At 41.6% G+C, this 18,817-nt stretch overlaps 2 protein-coding genes across 2 annotated transcripts; both read right to left on the bottom strand.

Annotated features, from left to right (window-relative positions):
- Positions 1-958: 958 nt before the first annotated feature.
- LOC133002078 (glycerol-3-phosphate acyltransferase 4-like) lies at positions 959-12,292 on the bottom strand. Its single transcript, XM_061071823.1, has 13 exons — positions 12,210-12,292; positions 10,888-11,522; positions 8,694-8,763; positions 8,297-8,597; positions 6,279-6,353; positions 6,071-6,160; positions 4,107-4,200; positions 3,855-3,970; positions 3,658-3,713; positions 3,449-3,534; positions 2,993-3,121; positions 2,589-2,668; positions 959-2,278 (listed from the first exon to the last, which is right to left on the bottom strand). Exons 2-13 carry the CDS (start codon positions 11,053-11,055, stop codon positions 2,170-2,172), a joined length of 1,374 nt encoding a protein of 457 aa, XP_060927806.1. The 5' UTR covers positions 11,056-11,522; positions 12,210-12,292; the 3' UTR covers positions 959-2,169.
- Positions 12,293-13,595: 1,303 nt separating this feature from the next.
- Positions 13,596-17,837, bottom strand: polr3d (polymerase (RNA) III (DNA directed) polypeptide D). Its single transcript, XM_061071825.1, has 9 exons — positions 17,721-17,837; positions 16,466-16,633; positions 16,292-16,335; positions 16,036-16,190; positions 15,815-15,939; positions 15,563-15,725; positions 15,180-15,427; positions 14,944-15,096; positions 13,596-13,889 (listed from the first exon to the last, which is right to left on the bottom strand). Exons 2-9 carry the CDS (start codon positions 16,625-16,627, stop codon positions 13,773-13,775), a joined length of 1,167 nt encoding a protein of 388 aa, XP_060927808.1. The 5' UTR covers positions 16,628-16,633; positions 17,721-17,837; the 3' UTR covers positions 13,596-13,772.
- Positions 17,838-18,817: the final 980 nt, after the last annotated feature.

Here is an 18,817-nt window from a genome sequence, read left to right as displayed (position 1 = left end):
TCTTAGAGCTTCCAGTCAACACTCAGCAGAGTAACCACAGTGTTTTACAACACAGCTGAAGTAGCTCATTCTGTAGCTGCACCCTCATTCGGTGCAAGATGGATCTGTTCCACCTCAGTGTCTGAGCTCCAGCCTGGGCTAAAGCCAAAGACTGATGCATGTGGGGAAGTAACTTTTGCTCTCCATAGTGCTGCTAATGAGCAGTTCAACCATGGCGTGCTTTACACAGCCAAGCTTTTTGAGCTGGTCTCGCCGCTTCCTCTGACTCCACCTCTAAGCATTGAGCTCTTTATTCACCAGCGTCAACAGATCCATTGAAAACCAACACAACAGAGATGTAAAACAATGCTGCCATGTCCATCACCGGTCTGGAAAGAAAGTTAAAGGTTGGGGGGGAAACCTCTCTGAAAGGAGACTGCGACAGTCTATTTATTGCAGGCAGGAGAGGCCCCAGGTTTGGATGGAGAAGCTGCTAAAGAATCAGCAGCAGGCATCCGTGGAAAGAAATTTTACTGAGCCCCATTTCTTTGCTTGGGAAACAGATGCTAAATAATTGTTTTTCAAAAAGGTTCCTTATCATCATGCCAGACTGTTTTGTTGTAAATTGTTGCCCACTGGACAATAAATCAAACACAAAATGTAACCAGAGGCACAATTTCTCTACAAAAAAAAGCAACCGATTAAAGCAGGATGGTTGGACTAAAAACACTAAATACAAAAATAACAGATGAAAACTATTTGATTTTTGAAAATGAATGCAAGTTAAATAATGTTAGACAAGGTGGGTTAAAAGGTTTCCAAAAACTGTAAATAACATAATAGAAATGATGAGCTAAAACTAAAATATTTAACTAGTTCACACTTTTAAAGAATACGATTAAAACTGAAAGGAAAACAAATGTGATCGACAGTAAGAGAAACACATACAAAAGAAATTAATAAAAAGTCAAAGGTATAGTCACATTCTTGAACATTTATTTCCATTAACAGATTGGACATCATCTAAATGACTATCCCTGATAACAGCAAACTAGAGGGATGAACGCCTCAGGAAGGAACCCAGGAGGCCGTCCGCCATGTTCCTGGGCCTAATAGAGGAGTCTGAACCACAGCTGCACTCAGACTTTCCTTCAAATCTCCCTGAAGAGGCCGCGGAGGAGAAAGATCACTGATGAGGGGCGGGGATGATTAAGACAATAGATTTTAGAGTTCAGTTGAAATAAATTAGGCGAGATGTTCTCTGCACAGGCAGAAAGCCAATGCCAGGAAGTGTATTAGTAGGAACGTGTAACTGTTTTGGTCAGCAGACCAATTGTGATGGTAATTTTCCCATGTTGACAATGCTAAAAGCATCTAAAATAAATTCTTCATTAATGGACTATAATCCCTTTAACTGGAACAGGAACATGTGCCTCAGTCCATTAACCTCCATCAGTAACAGTGGGTGAACAATTTCTACTTCTTAATGTGACGTTTTCGACATTCTGTGAAAAAAAAAAAACACCACAAAAACAGACAACAAGAGCTTGTCTGCAACAGAAATTCGTTAGTGACCACGTGTGTTCGATACCGGCCTTAATGCAAAAACACATGAAGCTTAGAATACAATTTTTCTCTCTCTTGGAAAACGCCCATAAAAATATTTGAAATGTAACAAAATCTGGCAGAAGTGCCCCCAAACCGTGGGCATTAGCCAGTCACGCAAAACCCCCAACTCAGTCACAGGTTTTAGCTTTTGGAACCAAATCCCAGATATAAACCAGTAATGTTAACACCGTGTGGTACAAACAGGACGGTGAAATGAAATTAAAAAGTTAAAACTATTAAACAAAGACAGGATCTCAATGATAATAATAATAATAATAATGTTTTCCCGCCAAAAGGCTGCCACCGAGGAAGACAAGACTCATTTTTAATTTCTAACGCAAGCAAGGCCCCAGTCAAGCTGTTCCAACAGAAGGCAGCAGACTGAGAAAGACCCGTAGCCGCGGTGCAAACTGAACATGCCAGGCTGAGGCAGTGACCGAGGAAGCCAAATGGAGCACTGTTGACATCTGAGAGGGAAGCTTTCCAGTCCAGGAGTGTAGAGAGCGAGCCCCACTGATTGCCTACACACAGTCAGAGGTGCGTGTGTGGGTCTCTGAGCCAGTCCTCCTCCACCAATGGGTTTCAGGAGCGACTGCGGTCTTCCTGGGTCCCCACCAGCATTTTACTGTACAGTTTCTGCTGTTCTTCTTTAAAGGTTTCTTTTACCTTTCCGCGCTTCAGTCCCCCATCCCTGCAGAAGAGTGGGAAATTAGTGACAAAGGATTGAGAAGCAAATACACAGCAAAACATATGAAGGATAAAGATTGAGGTTATAATAAGCACAAATGAAAAACTATCCAACTGAGCAGTTTTTTACTGGACAGTAACTTTGTTGTTTCGAAGTAATGTTGCATTTATCTCAAATGCTGCTTTCAGACACAAACTCCAGTCCGGATTATCTCTTGAAATAATTCGGAGGAGCTGTGCCAGAATGCCCACATTATGTTCAGTATCTCTAGGTGTATGTGGAAGAATCCATTGAGCTGAATGTGTTTTCTTACCACAGGAGGTCGACCAGACCTCCTTGCCTTGCAATGGCTGCCTTTACACGATTGGCAAACTGTACGGCATCCTCTCCCTCCTGTTGGTGAAGATAATAATAACAGTAATGTAAAAAGAGGCAAACAAGTGGCCTAACAAAAGATTTAACAGAAATCACAGTCAACCATGAATTTGCGTGTATTCTCAGTGGTGTGACTTCATGAATTACAGAGAAACAAGTAGGAAAAATAAGTTCTCAGGAAAAGAAGAAGAAAACTGAGACACCGGTCAGTTTTGAAATCATTATGTAAAAAGCTTGCGTACATGCTTGGCTTGTTGCCAGAGCAAACGAAAGCAAATCCATTCCTTTGTCTTGTGAGAAAAAAAAACTGTAGGGAAGTGTAGAATTACACATAGGTCTCACCTCTCTCGACATAGGTGGGAGGTACCACACGCTGCAGACGATGGCCCAGCTGCTCATCATACGTAACAGGTAGTTCACCATGCCGAACTTGCTGCTGTTCCAGAAGGCATCTCCAAATCGGGGATCATACTGCAAGATCAAGGATTGGATCAGTGACTGCTGGCTATGAAATTTGATCAGTTTGACACAGAATCAAATGTTTACAAGTTTGAGCTATCTAAACAAGTTCGAGGTCCGTGGTGGAATCGCAAATATCCAACTACAAGTGGTCACAAAAGTATAACACAGGTCCTGGTGTTAATCACAAAGCATTTCACAGAAAACTGACTCACAAGAGTACTGCTGGCAGCTACTGCACAGGCATTAACAGGTCCTGCTCTATTTGTGCACAATAGACGAGTCTCGGAACTCTCCGATCGCCCATACTAGCATCTCAAAAGAAAAAAGACCTCTCACCTTGATGGCCACAGGGTAGACTGTGGCACCAATCTCAAAACTGCCCTTCTTAAACATCATGACTGACGTGTTGTTAATGCAGGTACCTGAGGAAGGAGAATGGTTTTTACAAAATAAATTGAGGCTTATGATCATTTCAAAGAAACCTAGATGGTTAGAGTGAAATTACAAAGTCTTTCTATCAGTTTCAGATCACTGAACAAACTCACCCTCTGGGAAAATCAGAATGGGCAGTTTGGTTTTATCCTCTATGTGGTCACTCAATCTGCAATACAAGAAGTATGTAGGTACATGTGAAAATACTTAAATACTTTGCAATATCTTACTGAATACCAAGAAACCTTGGGGAAAAATGTCAAATAAATGTAGTTTAAAAACAGGATAAAAACAAAGGTTGTAATGTTACCTTTTGGCCACTAGATGTCTGTCTTTGACTTCTGAGCGTTCGAACCAAATGTGTGGGCAGGCCTTGACCATAGATCTCTGAATGACACCCATCAGGCCACCGTGAATTTGGCCGACCTGACACCAAACAAACACAAAAATAATGATACTTCTATATCTGGGAGGGAAATGACATCTCAACAGACAAGCATGGAAGAAGGGACCAGTGCCCAAGTTGTGTGCATCCTCTGTAGTTACGGAGATGTATAGTTACCATAGCATAGCAGCTGTCGCTGGCCAGGATGATGACATCTATGGGCGAGGTGTGGTTTGCGACACAGATGCCTCCATTTTTAGGTTTATTCTCACTGGAAAAGTGGAGAGAAATGAAGTGTGAATCTATTTGGAGGATGATTTATCAAGACCCGAAACAAATGTGGTTACAATTCATATTTTCATACACTGATCTACTGCCTCCAGTCTTTCTGTCAAAAACAAAGCAGCTCATGGTGCCTAATTTAAAGGTCTAACCCCAGAGCCGGCAGGACCTGAACGTACTGACAGAACGTTCCAAAGATAGAGTTACAGAGAGAGAAACTTCCAGTGTCCCTTGTGTATTTTTAGCCCCAGACTGGGGAGGGAAATACATGTTACAACAGACCGAATCACACACATTCACAAACCAAGATGCTGGTTTAATATGATTACTGTATCAATGTGTTTTTTACCCCCAATTACTGAAAATATAAAATAAATTTCAGTCAAGCCTGCACTGCCTTTAATAACACCAGCTGTTATTTACTTCCGTTTATGGGTTCGTATGCATAGCAACAACTTCCGCCTTCACAATTCACATCCTGTTGCATCTGCAATCCTCTTGATAAGAAACCATCACTTCTCTTTCAGGTTTGTCTTTACTCTGACAATGTTCCTTTCACACCAAAACCAACACAGCACAACCAACTTAAACACAGTAAAAGGAGACTGGTGCACAGTCCACTATCTCTGTATCTAGTGATGACTGCAGCAGCTCCAAGCACTTTGTGCTTCAGAGGTTCATAATAGCCGAGAATGCGAGCAGTCTGAACTGCGCCTCAGGCATCCTCCCTTTCATACTCACACTCAGAGTCCTAACACACCCTGGTTTATGTTCTCCAAATACAAATCATCTGATATTATGTAAGCTCACATTCAGACTCAGTCACGTCACAGGAGGTGGGTCTGCGGCAGATCAGGTTTAAGGAAGAGGTATGATGAGACCATGTGGACGACATGTGCAGCAATAGAGCAACTTTGTTATTATAACCCACTGAATTCAAATTGACGCCAACTTTAAATCAAAACTTCAAGACATGATAAGAAAAGAACAGGTTATTGATGTTTTTTTTGGAGGGAGACAAATTGCCATAACCAAATGCTTATAATGGTGAACTTTAAACATGCACATTTCTATTTATGCATTTAAGTTTTTGGGGTTATTTTTATTTACTTCCACAAACTGCCAAATGACTTTTTACTGGAGGTTTTCCCCACAAGCCAGAAGTGTGTCTACATGTGATGACTAAAATAGTAAAATGTAAAACAAAACCTACAGAAGAAATGGAGAAATTGACCTAGAAGTTGAGAATCTTCTTGAATCATTGCGGACCTTTCGTGCTGAACTTTACAGTGAAAATTGACCGAACTGGTGCAAGAGGTTTAAGCAATCAGGAACCAATCAACCCTAACCAACAATCAATAGCTGTCTGCCAGGCATGAGTTCTATTATGGCAAAGACAGAGTACATTTAAAATATTTGCTTCAATATTTAACCACAGGTTCCATTTAGTCTGTACAAATATCTGCAGCAACGACACCACTTCCGCAATAGTGTTTTGTATCATTAGCCTGATATATACTATCTAAGTGACTCCACTTGTTGTTTATAGTGAGTGATCAGCCCCGTGGTTTATGTCAAGAGTGGAACTGTTCCCATCTTAAAGTCAACAAAACCGGTCTGGCTGCTCTGTGTCTTTTATGGATTTTGTTGACATCATAACCTTGAGTCATGCGTCAGACACTTGACTGTTGCATGTATTTGTTTAGTGTCTTTCCCAGAATGACTGAACTAACACTCCCACATGTGCTCCACCATCTTGTTAATCCAACTACTGATTCAATTTCAGTGGCTGTAAATATTTAAGGAGTCTAACAGCAGACTTTCTGGTAAAATACTTAAAAGGTAGTAACGTTGTTTACCTGTCATGGTAGGTTATGATGGCCGTCAGAGCTCTGACACATATTCTGTAGCACATCAAATGGACCTTCTTACTCAGAAGGTTTTTCATCCTGGAAGACAAACGACATGATTTACTTTTTGTCAAGACAGCAAATCTAAAAAAGGTTACATTCAGGGGTCTGAAAAGGTATTTTTTATAAAAAAAAACATGCTTGTCATGAGCCGTACCTTCCATTCGGCAGCAGACCGATAACACAGGTGAGGAACACAAGGAGGCCTACACCAGTGAAGGCAAGAGTTACCCTGGTGATGAGAGGGGAGATGGGTTACAGGGAATCTTCAACAGAACACAAAAAGGAGGATTTCCTTATTTAGATGCACACTTTTGATGATTAACTAATAATTTAACTAGTAGTGACTCTGAGCCATAAACCTTCTCCAACCTTTCACTGCTAAAGGGTGACTGCTCAGTTTACATGTAAAGTTCATGCCTGATGCTATCCAGTCCCACTCTCTAAAGTATCACGCTCTCCTCTACTCGCCACTGGTAATAGACTCTAGAGCCTACAGGCAGACCTATTAGGCAGACGTTAAGCTGACCAACAGGTCGCCTTAATCTGTATGGACCAATCACCCAGAGGCTGGAGAAGGTGCTGATTAAATTGGGCGAGGATTAGAAAAACACTAGAGATGAAGGTTTCATGCAGGCGGGGAGAGAGGATGTTGTTTGACTGGAAGAGTGGTTGAATGACAGAATCGATTGGATGGATGCGAGACTAGAATTGTGGTCTGTCTGTGCAGCGGTGGCCTGATTCCTCTCCCCACTGGCAACTGGACATGAGCCAACCAGGCTTATTACTGAGTCACTGTCTCTCTGCCTCTAAGCTCTGACTCTGAGGAGGAGCTCCCACTGTTTACTGTGTGTGCAGACATTAAACGTTTCATTGTGAGTTGTGGAGCAGTCTCTCCTTTATCACGTCTGACTTTTTACATCATGAATACAGATGTAAAATGTGATATTATACTTAGAAATATTTTGATTACATAACTGACGTCTGCAGCATTAACATAGCACAAATTCTTAATTTCTGTTACACACACCAAGTAAACAAAGGTCTATCCTACATAAATTAATATGTCGGGCACATTTCTACGACAGTAAAAATGCATCTAATCTATAGACTAAACAGTCACTCATCCATTCACATGTTCTTTCTTGGCCCATAACCCCAAATATGGCCTGTAGTCTTGTTTGTAATGTTGCTAACTAACAAACGCAGATGAAAACATGACCTCGTTGGCAGGGATAACAATTAAAGTGTATGATAGCTTCATTAAGTAGGATTCTGATGTCATAATGGTTTGAAACTGACCCTGCTGACAGGGGCCTATTTGCGTATGTTTTTTGCTGTGTTTTGCTGTGTTTTTTGCTTTCACTTGAACAGCAGCCTAGTTCGGTGAGTTAGGAACAAAATATTCCACAGATGTGAATGTTTTGAATTCTCAGCTAATGAAAGCCTGCAGCTTAACACATATTGGTTTGATAACTGGTTTGACTTTGTGTTCTTAATGATAATGATAATTTGTGTTGAAAGCCCTGAATGTTTGTTTTTGTATGGGTTGTTTTTCACAACATGTATGTCTCTCTCTTTAGTTGTGTTTATTCTCCATATTGGAGTTTGATCATTGAGAGAATTGTATTCATCATTACTTCTACCAAGAAGGATATGTTTTTGCCCCCGTCTGTTTGTTGTATTGTTTCTTTGTCAGCAGGATAACGCAAAAACGACTCAACAGATTTCCACGAAACTTGGAAGGACGGGACATGGGCCAAGAAAGGAACCATTAAATTTGAAGGCTGCTCTGGGTCAAAGGGCCGATCCTTTCTTTGAGAGATTGTCTTTCACCAGTTTGTCAACAACAATGCCTGCAGACCATCAGGGATTTTTACTGATATCTACGAGTGTGTGCAGAGGGACCGTTGGACCATGGCTAAGGTATAAACTCTACTGAGTCAAGTTGATCTCTTTTTATAAAGTAAAATGATCAGCTGTTGTTTTTAAGCACTGGCTATAAATGTATCTAATCTGATATATTGAATTATGTTACACTGGTGGCCACTCGTGCAAGACAGACTAAAGTTTAATTTCTAGACTTGACAGGATGTTCAGTCTTTCCAAAAAGGTTTCTGCGATCAGGGTTTCTCTTCTCAGACCCAACCTCTTTGCTGGAGGTAGAACTATTACCTAAGAGGCAGCAGGAACCCGTAGCGGATCAGCAGGCCCAGCCCCCATAGGATGGTCAGTCTCAGGCTGATATAGTGGAAGTTGTTATTGCTGCGGGTCAGCAGATTCCAGGACTCCAACTCCTCAGCAGAGAACCGCTTGGTCACCTCATCATCCATGATGCTCGCCACTCCTCGCCGAGCAAAATAGAAGATGTCTGACATCTCAAACTCAGAAGCAGAGTCCAGGTCTCTGTTGCTGCCACTCCGCCGGATCTCCTTGATCTCCTGCTCCAAGGAGGTGGGCTCCTTTGCTATGATTGCTGGAGGGAGAGAGCCAGAGAAACAGGATGTAAGCTATACTCATCTATACAGCTCTTGGACATTTGCACACAAACAAACTGATCATCAAGTCTTACCGTTTGAGTAGGGTTTGTATAAGCGGTGATTATTTTCTTTCGCTCCTCTCTCTATCCTGAGTGTGGCCCACTGGAGAAAAAACAAAGGAAATGAGTAAGGGACCCAAGAGGGACACAAAACACAAAAAGTAGTGCTCATGTTAAATCTTCTGTTGGTGGTGCAAAGACAGCATGCAAACATTTGTTTAGCAACAAGCTGCTACTATTAGCACACTGATGTGATGTTTGATCTTCCACATTTGAATCATTCTGGGCCAGTAACACCCCTGGCTTATCTGTGACCACAGCCTTGCTCTAAGAAACTTGCATAACAATGCTCATTTCTTCTTTTTATTGTAGTGCAATGCATCTCGTCTGGATGCATTAAACTACAGTCAGAGTTAAATATATACCCATCGAGGAAAAAGCCTGGCCCTCTGTGTGCACTTTGCACACTGAGAAAAAAACAACCATGTAATGTCTCCACTGAGGCAGGAACAGGACATAGTGTTCTTCTCCCAACTGCAGGCCAGTTCGGAAAATTATGGCCTGGGAGGCGCTGGATGTGTTCACAGCAGTATCAGACTACACTTCATACCACATGATGGAATATCTCTAAGGCTACATCAATCAATAATATATTTATTGATCAATCACAGCCAACGGAAACTAGAAGAACACTTGGAATGTTTAAAGGCATAATAAAATACAGTAATGTTATACCCAGCATGTTTTTGTTTGTTAGACACACTGGAATTAAGCCAGGGGGTCTTATAAAGGAATTCCAAGAATGTTGAGGGATACGGTGGTTCTGCCTGCACCTCATGGCTGCAGATATCACAACGAAGAAACTTCTGCACTTATAAACCTGAATAAACAAGCCCCCCAATTACCATTTATTGATAGTAAGTAAGCAAATTGCTGAGTAGGAATTACAATATTAACATTCTCTGTACTAAAACAATTCTCCTTTAATAACACTTTGTAAATAAGGTTTATTCTATCAAAACAAGTGTTAATGTCCAAATTACTCATAATAATAATAGTTTGGCACTTGTTAACATGCACAGGTTCACAGAATTCAACATTAATAAGTGCTTTATAATGTCTAATAAAGACCCTGTAATTTCTTCATGTGCTTGCTGTTTAGTGGTGAATGAGTCTACAATCACTGACTACATTAACATAAAGAGTTATCCCATATATGTTTTCTACATGATTCGATTAAACAAAAAGGCAATCAGTTTATGGCACAGGGTCATCTGACACCTGCGTTTATCCTACAGCAGCCATGGCTATATGAATGATCTTTATGAGTTATCATGGCTCCAACAGTATAGGTACACACATACATATTTGTTTATAGGTAGCATTTCCATGCCTTCTTTTTTTACAACTATGTTTAAATTATCTGAAGTTGTAATACTGAGTCATCGTATTAGAATGTCACCTCAGATGAAAGCGATGATTCTTTGAGTCAGGAGGAGCACAGATACAACTAAGTGCGTACGTCCTGGCTCCAGAACTTGATGTGAAAGACAAGATTTTTCCCATATGAAGTGTGTGAGAATCAGATCTTTGACAGTGAATCATGTCGATGACAAAGATTCATTCTTTTTATACACAAGCCTGCAATAGAGACTTTTGCACACAGTGAGACAGACTGTACGTACAAGTAGAAGATTGCTTCAGCTTCACACAGTCTGAACTGAATCTGTCCTTTGACCTTCAGTCTAAATCTCATGGTTCCGAGTGTAATCATGAGAAGCGAAAATCTCTCATCATATCTCCCACTCATCCATTTATTTCTGGCTCAGGATCTGCTCTCAGAGGTACGTATTGGAAAGTGATGACAGCTTCGGTTAATAAAACTACTCCAGTGGCAGCAGTTCAGAGTCCAATATGTGAGGAGACCATCAAATGATAAATCTTGAACTACCCACATTACACAAAGCAGCTGATGCACTTATGCATTGAAAAAAGGCAAATCAGGAGCAGGCTGCAAAATAAAAATCTGCTCTTAGTGCACAGGTACAAACTATACAAACTATAGCTTGTTAAACAGCAGAATGTTTGGCAAGAGCAGACAGATTAAATTATTTTGATTGGGAACTGTTCAAGTAAAGTAAGACGTAAGTTTTGATTTTCCATTCCACAGCTTCAACTAAGAAGTTAACATTTATGATTCAACTGCAGTTTCTTCAGTAGCTCTTACCTCAAAGATCTTTAGCAATGTCTTCATGTACAGACGCCGGATGCCAAAGGACACCCCTAAGATGGCAGGCACGATGATGAAGACCAGCAGCAGGGTGAACCACACGGTGAAGGAGATGCCCAGCAGGATACACACCAGGTTGTCGAAGGGGTTGAAGAAGAGCTCCATGTTGACGTCAGGAGGTAAATTATATCTATTAAAAAGCTGCAATCAATGAGCAGAGCCGGTGGTAGAGGAGGTATAACAGTCCACCTCACTAAGGGCAAGTGGCCCTGATCTATTGTCAGAAAAAGGGCTTCATCAAGAAAACTAAGGGACGGAGCTTCTCCTGGTGCTGAACACAGAATCAATAAATATAAAAGTCTCCATCTTGGCGTTGCCCTCTTGGGCAAAATTACTGAATTTCATTATTTTCACCATGAGCCGGTTTCGTGATCCTTGGTTGATTTCAAGTCCAGGGAAAGGAAGATAAAGTCTTTACAGCTGCTGCGATGGCCTCTTTCTCAGATGTTTGTTTTTTGAGCGGAGCCTCCCTCTGGAGACAGGGATGTCAACAAAGAAAAAGTGTGTGCAGCAGATGGTCCGCTTGTCTGGTGAAGATCCAGGATGTCCCTGCAGCTCAGTATCACACGATCCTGCAAACGTACACAGATGAAGAGTCAGTCTTTGCACAATATGTCCTAGAACACATCATGGGATCTGATACCAAACGGAGGGAAACCGTGGCTACGCACATTTAAACTACTGGTGTGCAAACTTAACACTGATCCCGCTGGATAAACACGACAGGCACAGATGCCATTAGCCTGCTGATCGGTGGTTGTGTAGGTAGTGTGTCCAGAGTAGGACCACATGAGGTTAGCATGTTACTGTGATCCGTCACGGTGCAGCGATAACATCACAGGGCCTCATCCCGCCGGCTGATGCAGGAGGACGGCTAACAAGCGACGCTCCATCCCGGATCACAGCACACTGGGTTAGCCTAGCTCACGGATATCTACAGTTAGCCTCCCTGTGGTCATGTAGCAACCTGCTAACCCCACGACACAATAATAAACACAAGCAGCACTCAATCTGTGACTTGGTGGCGACACTGAGGCTCCACACTGAAGGAATACACGCTTGTGTTAGCTTGTAGCCTGGGAGCTAACGGTGTGCTCCGGCTCGCTCGGCTAGCTCCACGCCGAGCCACACGCAGCGCCGCCCGGCTGCGAGTCAAGCGCTGAGACAAGCCGTTCTTTCCCGTGAGTCGGTGCCTGAAGTTCGGCGAACTTAGCGGGGTTGCACCGTTCTAACTCGCGGCGGAAACAAACGTAGCTCACCGGACGTGGTGGTGAACGGAGCTCCAGTCACTCGGACTCCCAGCGCCTCTGCAGCGGCTCCTCACTCACCTCCATCCCGGGGCTTTGTGTCTCGGACTGATTCAAACTCCACCCGGCGGACGAGAGCGGCTCCGGTCTGAGGCTGGACAGGCTCCGTGCAGCACTGACCCCTGCTGGTCACTACAGGGCACTGCGCGGGGGCTCTTTAAGGGAATGTTTTTACTACGCTGTAGGCAAGAAATGTTATTCTGTTTCTTCTGCCATACAATTTGTCCCGCTACTCCTCCCGCAGTTTTTGTCACACATCAATGGGAGCCTTCATCAAAGGAACGAGTGAGGACGATAGTGACATTTGTTTATTTGCTTAATCTGCTCTCAAAGGCACTAATGGAGGTCGTCAGACATGATTGTTTTCATCAAAACTTGTTGGCTTCGTATGAAATCTACCAGAGCTAAACTTTTGGCTCTATGAGGTCTAAAGCGGAAGGTGGTCCGATTTTTCCTCCTCTAATATTCATTTTGAGAGACAATTTCGGGAGGAGCTTTGAAGTCATACTTTTCTATCTCTAACCAAGAACCTTGTCATAGATCATAGGAACCTTTGATGAACTAGAAAGTGGCAAAGGTGAATTATTTCACCTTTTTCAAGTGGGCCAGTAGACCCGCTCAGTATCTCTTTCTCTCTCTCAAACTGAAACAGCATCTGCACCCAGCAGGAACCATGCTGCACATATTAAAAGAATTCTAGGGACGAATTTTCTAGTTCATGTTATTTCAATATCATGTGCAATATTACCACTGATATGTTATATGTGTAATATTGCTGTTGTCATTCATCATGTTATTTCAATATCATGTGCATATTCACTTTCATGATCAATATTTCAATATCATGTGTAATTTTCTGTTTCATAGCCAATATACAATATCAAAATGTATTTCTAGCTGCTTCAGAATAAATTATAGTACGTATGTAAACCATGTGTCCACACAACAGAAAATAATTTATCTTTCAGTGTTACCACCTTTTAAATGTAATTCTTCAATAATTCATGCGGCACAAACATGAGGGCATTCAGGAGATTCTAACAGGGATTGTATCTCACTTCCTGTACCTCCTGCATGGCCAAAATTATTCTTTTTTCAGTTTTGTAATTTTGTGAACAAACAATTCAAATCTATAACCTTTCAATCTTTTCAACCCACTAGACACCAACTTGAATAACACTTTTTTTATTCACACATTTACATTCATGTACAGTTTTCTCAAGTAATTTCAGATACAGAAAAATGAAAATAGTCCTGACATTTGGCACAGCATTCAACCTTCGAGCCCTGAATTAATATGATTTTTTCCTAAGAAGAAAATAAAGACTCAGTCATGACTCATATTTACAGATAGTGTATTTCATCAGGTTATTATAGTCATTCTGCAGACACAAGAGCGCAATCAACCATCCAAGAACAGTCCACAGTAACAGGGAGTATCTTTTCAACATCGCAACCCACCATAAGTGCTAACCCCTGTCATGGCTGGAGGAGGCCGTGCTGCTTTCTTGAGCATCAAGCACTGCCTTCCAGTAAAGCCTCAAAGTCTGGAGAACAAACCATTTTGTGTTGGACATTTCCCAAAACAGTCAAGTCGCCTGTTCTTCCCTCTGTCCCGACAGAGACCAGCTCCTGAGAGAAGAAGGGAAAAGCACGACAGAAAAGTTCAGAGCTCTGAATGTAAATATTTGACCCTTTATTAAATTAACTGTCCTGTGGAGAATTAAGCTGTATGATCGTTTACAAATATCCTAGTCAGTTGGTCTTTACAATTTTCCGAACTTTTACAATCAGCCCCCAGTAGTAAAATGTCCGGAAAGTGTCTGAGTGAGATCATGGCAGGATACAGCATGAAAAATGACTGGGAAGTTGGGTGAGTCTATGACACTTGTAACATGTGACAGACACAAAACTGTAATAGAAAAGTAAATAAAAAATCTCTGGATAAAAAAAAGAGGATCCATTCACGTAGGAGACGTCGAAAAAGAAGTCAACTTGGAAAGATTTGAGAGGTTTTGACGATAAGGGCTGACTCCGGTGTCAATGTGCACTAAACAAAACCATGTGATCTCTGCAGCAGAATATATACGACATGTCCTGTCCCCTGCATGCTCCACCCGAACACCACCCCTCGCCTAAATGTTCCAGACATTTTCCTGTTGTGGAGGGGATGGAACTGGACTACGTGGAGGCAGTGGCTGAACAGAGGATGAGAGGAAAACTAAAAGACATCATGGACAAGTCCTCTCATCTCTGCTGTGGTTTTGGGGGGCTCATTTGTGCCATCAGGCCGCACACCACCAAAGCATTTATGGACAAACACTAACATGTTTATTTTAAGATCGATCTCTATCCATATATAACACATTTTTTATATTTTTGTATATCAAGTATTATTTCTTATTGTTTATAGTATCTCTATTTTAATTTATATTTCTATTCTTAATATATTTCCCCCCTGCACTGCCGGGTCATTTGTGAATTTCCTCCACAGAAGGTCAATAAAAGGTAAATTGTATCTTATCTTATGTAATAGACAAACTCCAGGAAATGTCCAGATCCAATTATGAGACCATTTCTGAAGGTAATTTCTGAAAACAGCCACAATTAAAGCTGAGACGGATACAGTTTGGAGACAAACACAGACAAAGTGGAAGACACGTCAATGACTACTCTGCCATCATACCTGAAGGAAAGAGCACGATGCTCCCAGAGACACGTCCAGAGTCACTTGTCCCAGTATGAGCTGAACCCGGCCTGACTTCCGCACCAGCATCTTTCCTACAACACCCTCCCGCAGATCTTTCAGATTGCAGCAGGTCTCTTCAGCCTCCTCTTCCTGTTAAACATTCAATTTGACACATTTAACCTCAGTGCCATCATGTATTGTAACACATTAGACAGCAGCTGTACCTACTGTACCTGAGACTCTGTTTTCAGAAGCACAGACTGTCCATCCTCTGACTGCACCTCCGTCTTCTGCGGCTTGTGCTCTTTGGTGGGGGGTTGGCCGGGCAGCGAGTCGGGCAGCTGAATGAAGAACAGCTCCTCCCCTTTGCTCAGACTCCACCTATTCAGCAGGTCGTGCAGAATCTCGGGCTCAGGGATAGGAGGAGGCTTGAACGCTCCCTCGGACTTCTTTATTTCTATTTCCTCTGGCTCCTGTTTGACTGAAGAGAAGACGATGCATATTTTTGAGAGAGCAGCCATGTGACAAGATTCAGCTGCAGTATGCAAATTCACCACTAAAAAGGTCACTTCATTCTATAAACTGAACCTTTGAAATAACAAAAATCTGCCTTCACCTTTAACTGCAGGGCCAGGCTCCATAGGTTCACAATCATCCTCCATCTTCTCAATTTTAGCAGTGTTACTGAATTCCTCCTTGAATCCCCATCCTGACACAGCGAGGGGGAGCTGGACGGGGCAGCTGCTCTCCTCACTCTGCAGGAAGGGATCGTCTATAATCTGAGAACACCAAAAGGGAAAAACAATTGTTGCTGGTTTGGAAAAGGCAAAATAAGCGATTTATTATAATACTGATGAATGGGTCTCACGTTTTCTCGTTCCAGATTGCGCAGGATCTCTTTAGTCTCTTCCTCCGTCTCCCTCTTCTCCTTTTTAATATTGATGATGGGTGAGGGCGCCGCGCTCGGAGCATCTCTCTCATTTTCATAGCCACCTGCGTTTGATTCAAGAGTTTGTTGATTGCATTGATTTAAAGAACGCGTCAGCCAAAGTGGTGCACAATGTGTGTTTTTCCAGGCTGAACTCCTACCTCTCTTTTTCATCATCATCTCAGCAGGCCCCTGCTCAAAAATAGAGTGGGACTGGATGACCTCTGCACGACCCCGGCCCCTGCCTCTCTCTCTCTGACCTCGCCCTCGATTGGCATCCCTCTTGTCTCTCCTTTCCCCGCCGTCAAGTTTTGTGCTGCCGCGACAGAGAATGTGGTTGACCAACAGACAGAAAAACAGTTATATCTATTTTCTCTGGCGTTTTTTGTCTCCTTTAACATCAATAAGGAAACTTACTCCTCTTTGGCTTTTCGGCCGATGATGTTGGGTGTAAACGTTTTCTAAAAAATAACACAAAAACAGGGATCAATCATTGCAACAGTCAAATTATTAGAAAATAATTGATCAATTCATTGTGTATATATAACATCATATATATATATATATATATTCTTCAGTGTAAAACTACACCTTCTTCACTCCGCCCAGGGTGAGGTCTCTCGATCGCATTGAAGGGAGACGGACGGGAGTCATGGCACCTGAAGGTCGGCGGCCCTTCATCAGTCCGGCACTGCTCCCTCCAGGAGTTGGCACACGTTGCCCACTGGGGTCACCTGAGCCTGACTCAGCCATCCTGAACTGGAAAGTAATAATATTTAGTTTGTATAGCTTCATAGAAGCTTTTAATCATGGAAGCCATTCATAGCTTGAAAAGTTTGACTCCTAGCCGTGCCAAACTTTGTAGGAAGTTAAGTTTTTTTAATTCTATACTACATGACATTTGGTTTTAAATGAGGCCCAAGATTTGGGTTAAAAAAAGGGAAATAATATATGTTATTTATTTGACACCAACATTTGCAGTGTCCACATTAAGATAATAATATTCATGTCTGGTTCTAAAGGCTCAAAGTGCCAGTGTATTTTTGTTTCCACTCATAAATATAGACACAGATTTGAGAGCTTTAAATCTCTATGGTTATTTCAATTACAACTTTTTCTCCAAGGTTTCTTATTCATGCAAGTATTTTAAAACCCTCACAGTTATTCCTGCTTGTGCAAAACATTGTACACAAATCATTCACTCCCAACTTTAGGTGGCAGGCAAGTGTATTTCTCATGTAATGATATCTGTAGTAAGAAGAACAAATCTCCTCCAGGGCTTACAATCTTTACTTTGCATGTGGTGTCATTTAGAGCACTTTTAAACAGTTTTTAGATAATGTGTCTGCGAGCTTTGGTTATGGGTCAAGGTTTTATTCAAAAAGTAGTTTTTTCTAAAGTGGCCACTAAAGAAAGGCATAAGATAATATATTATCTGCATTCAAATCTTAAACAATTTTTGCTTTTGTTTAAATTATTCTTCAGCTCAGCACACACACGTTCATATAGCACATCAGCGAGGAAATTATAATAAATAAATGAGTACAGTAAGTTACATTACTATTTCCATGTAAAATAGGATGTATGGAGAGAAACAGTGTTCCTCTGTAACGAAGGTGTACTTCAGTGGTATAAACCACTAACAGCCATTTTAGGTGTACAAGCCAAACGGCCACTTCAAACTGAGTTTGTTTTATCACCGTGACTCTTAATTTTAAGGAATTTGTGTCAACAACAGACAAAATCCTGCAACACGTGGTCAGATCACAACATTAAATCACAGTAGACGCAGCTTTAACACTGTCAGTGCTGAGTGTCGACGCTCAGTGTTCCTCCGGATACTCACGGTTTTATTCCTGTGATTTCCTAAACAGATCCTGAGTCCAGACGAGGAGGAGAAGAGTCATTACAAGTCGTGTGGAGCTGGTTGTGACGCTGCAGGACCGTGCAGGACGCGCGGCGCCATGACACTTCCGCTCTGTCATCAGCCGGTGAGGTCACGTGGATAAACGTTGCGTCGGACGTCACCACATGGCGGCCATCTTGCTACGGGGCAACTCGCTCACCCATAACATTGTGTTGGTAGTGGTAAATAACCATAACTTGCTCAATTTTCAACCGATTTTTAAACGATCTGGTTTGTTATAAACGTCAAAGATGTTATGACACTGCATAAATTATTCATTTTTAGAGAACATTTTTTTTAGAAAATAACAAAATTATTTACTGGTATGCAGTGTCATATCTACATCTCTGACGTTTATAACAAACCAAACCGTTTAAAAATCGGTTGAACATTGAGCAAGTTATGGTTATTTACCACTACCAACACAATGTTATTGGTGAGCGATATGCCCCCTAGCAAGATGGCCGCCATGTGCGGACGTTCGTCTCCGTTGGACGGCAACGCAGACGAGATATCTAGCCCTCTGAAAGAACCAGGATGAGGAAAATACACATTCCTCTTCTCCTAAAAAAACGTTATAATAATGAAAGCAACAATAATAATAACAAGACGAATAATAATAAAGCTTGATACATATACATACATTTGTTTATTATTTATATAATTTTTATTTTTTGCTTTCTTTAATATTTTGAGCAAGGCTAGAAGGGAGTCTGTGAGCAAAGCTTTCCATTGCCAGCCATTGCTAAATGTAATTGTTGTGCACATGACAATGATGTCTTGAATCTTAGATCTACATCTGGAGAACGTTACATTTAAAGTAAATGTTGCACTGACAGACCACACTTTATACAGTATGGGCGATGTCCTTTTGATAAAGACTTTGATTCAACTTTTAGTCACCACACATGTATAGACAAACACAAACGGTGACCTCATCACATTTCATGGCATTGTAATGAACATGACCTTAACTCACATCAGGCATATCAAACAAGATGGGTAAGTGAAAAATTAGGTAGATTTTATTCTCTATT

The sequence above is a fragment of the Limanda limanda genome, chromosome 5 (genome assembly GCF_963576545.1).
Source record: "Limanda limanda chromosome 5, fLimLim1.1, whole genome shotgun sequence".
NCBI lineage: Eukaryota > Metazoa > Chordata > Actinopteri > Pleuronectiformes > Pleuronectidae > Limanda > Limanda limanda.
The sequence above is the reverse complement of the archived record's forward strand: the minus strand, read 5'-3'. Positions and strand labels throughout refer to the sequence as shown.

Bases quoted from the DNA above. Each gene is read 5' to 3' on its own strand.
- polr3d (XM_061071825.1), bottom strand. From the start codon at position 16,627: ATGGCTGAGTCAGGCTCAGGTGACCCCAGTGGGCAACGTGTGCCAACT. The intron at 15,097-15,179 runs GTACAGTAGGTA...AATGTTTAACAG, and splicing joins TTCTGAAAACAGAGTCTCAG to GAAGAGGAGGCTGAAGAGAC. The intron at 13,890-14,943 runs GTATGATGGCAG...TTCTTCTCTCAG, and splicing joins CATCGTGCTCTTTCCTTCAG to GAGCTGGTCTCTGTCGGGAC.
- LOC133002078 (XM_061071823.1), bottom strand. From the start codon at position 11,055: ATGGAGCTCTTCTTCAACCCCTTCGACAACCTGGTGTGTATCCTGCTG. The intron at 8,598-8,693 runs GTAAGACTTGAT...CTCTCCCTCCAG, and splicing joins ATACAAACCCTACTCAAACG to CAATCATAGCAAAGGAGCCC. The intron at 2,669-2,992 runs GTGAGACCTATG...CTTCACCAACAG, and splicing joins TCCCACCTATGTCGAGAGAG to GAGGGAGAGGATGCCGTACA.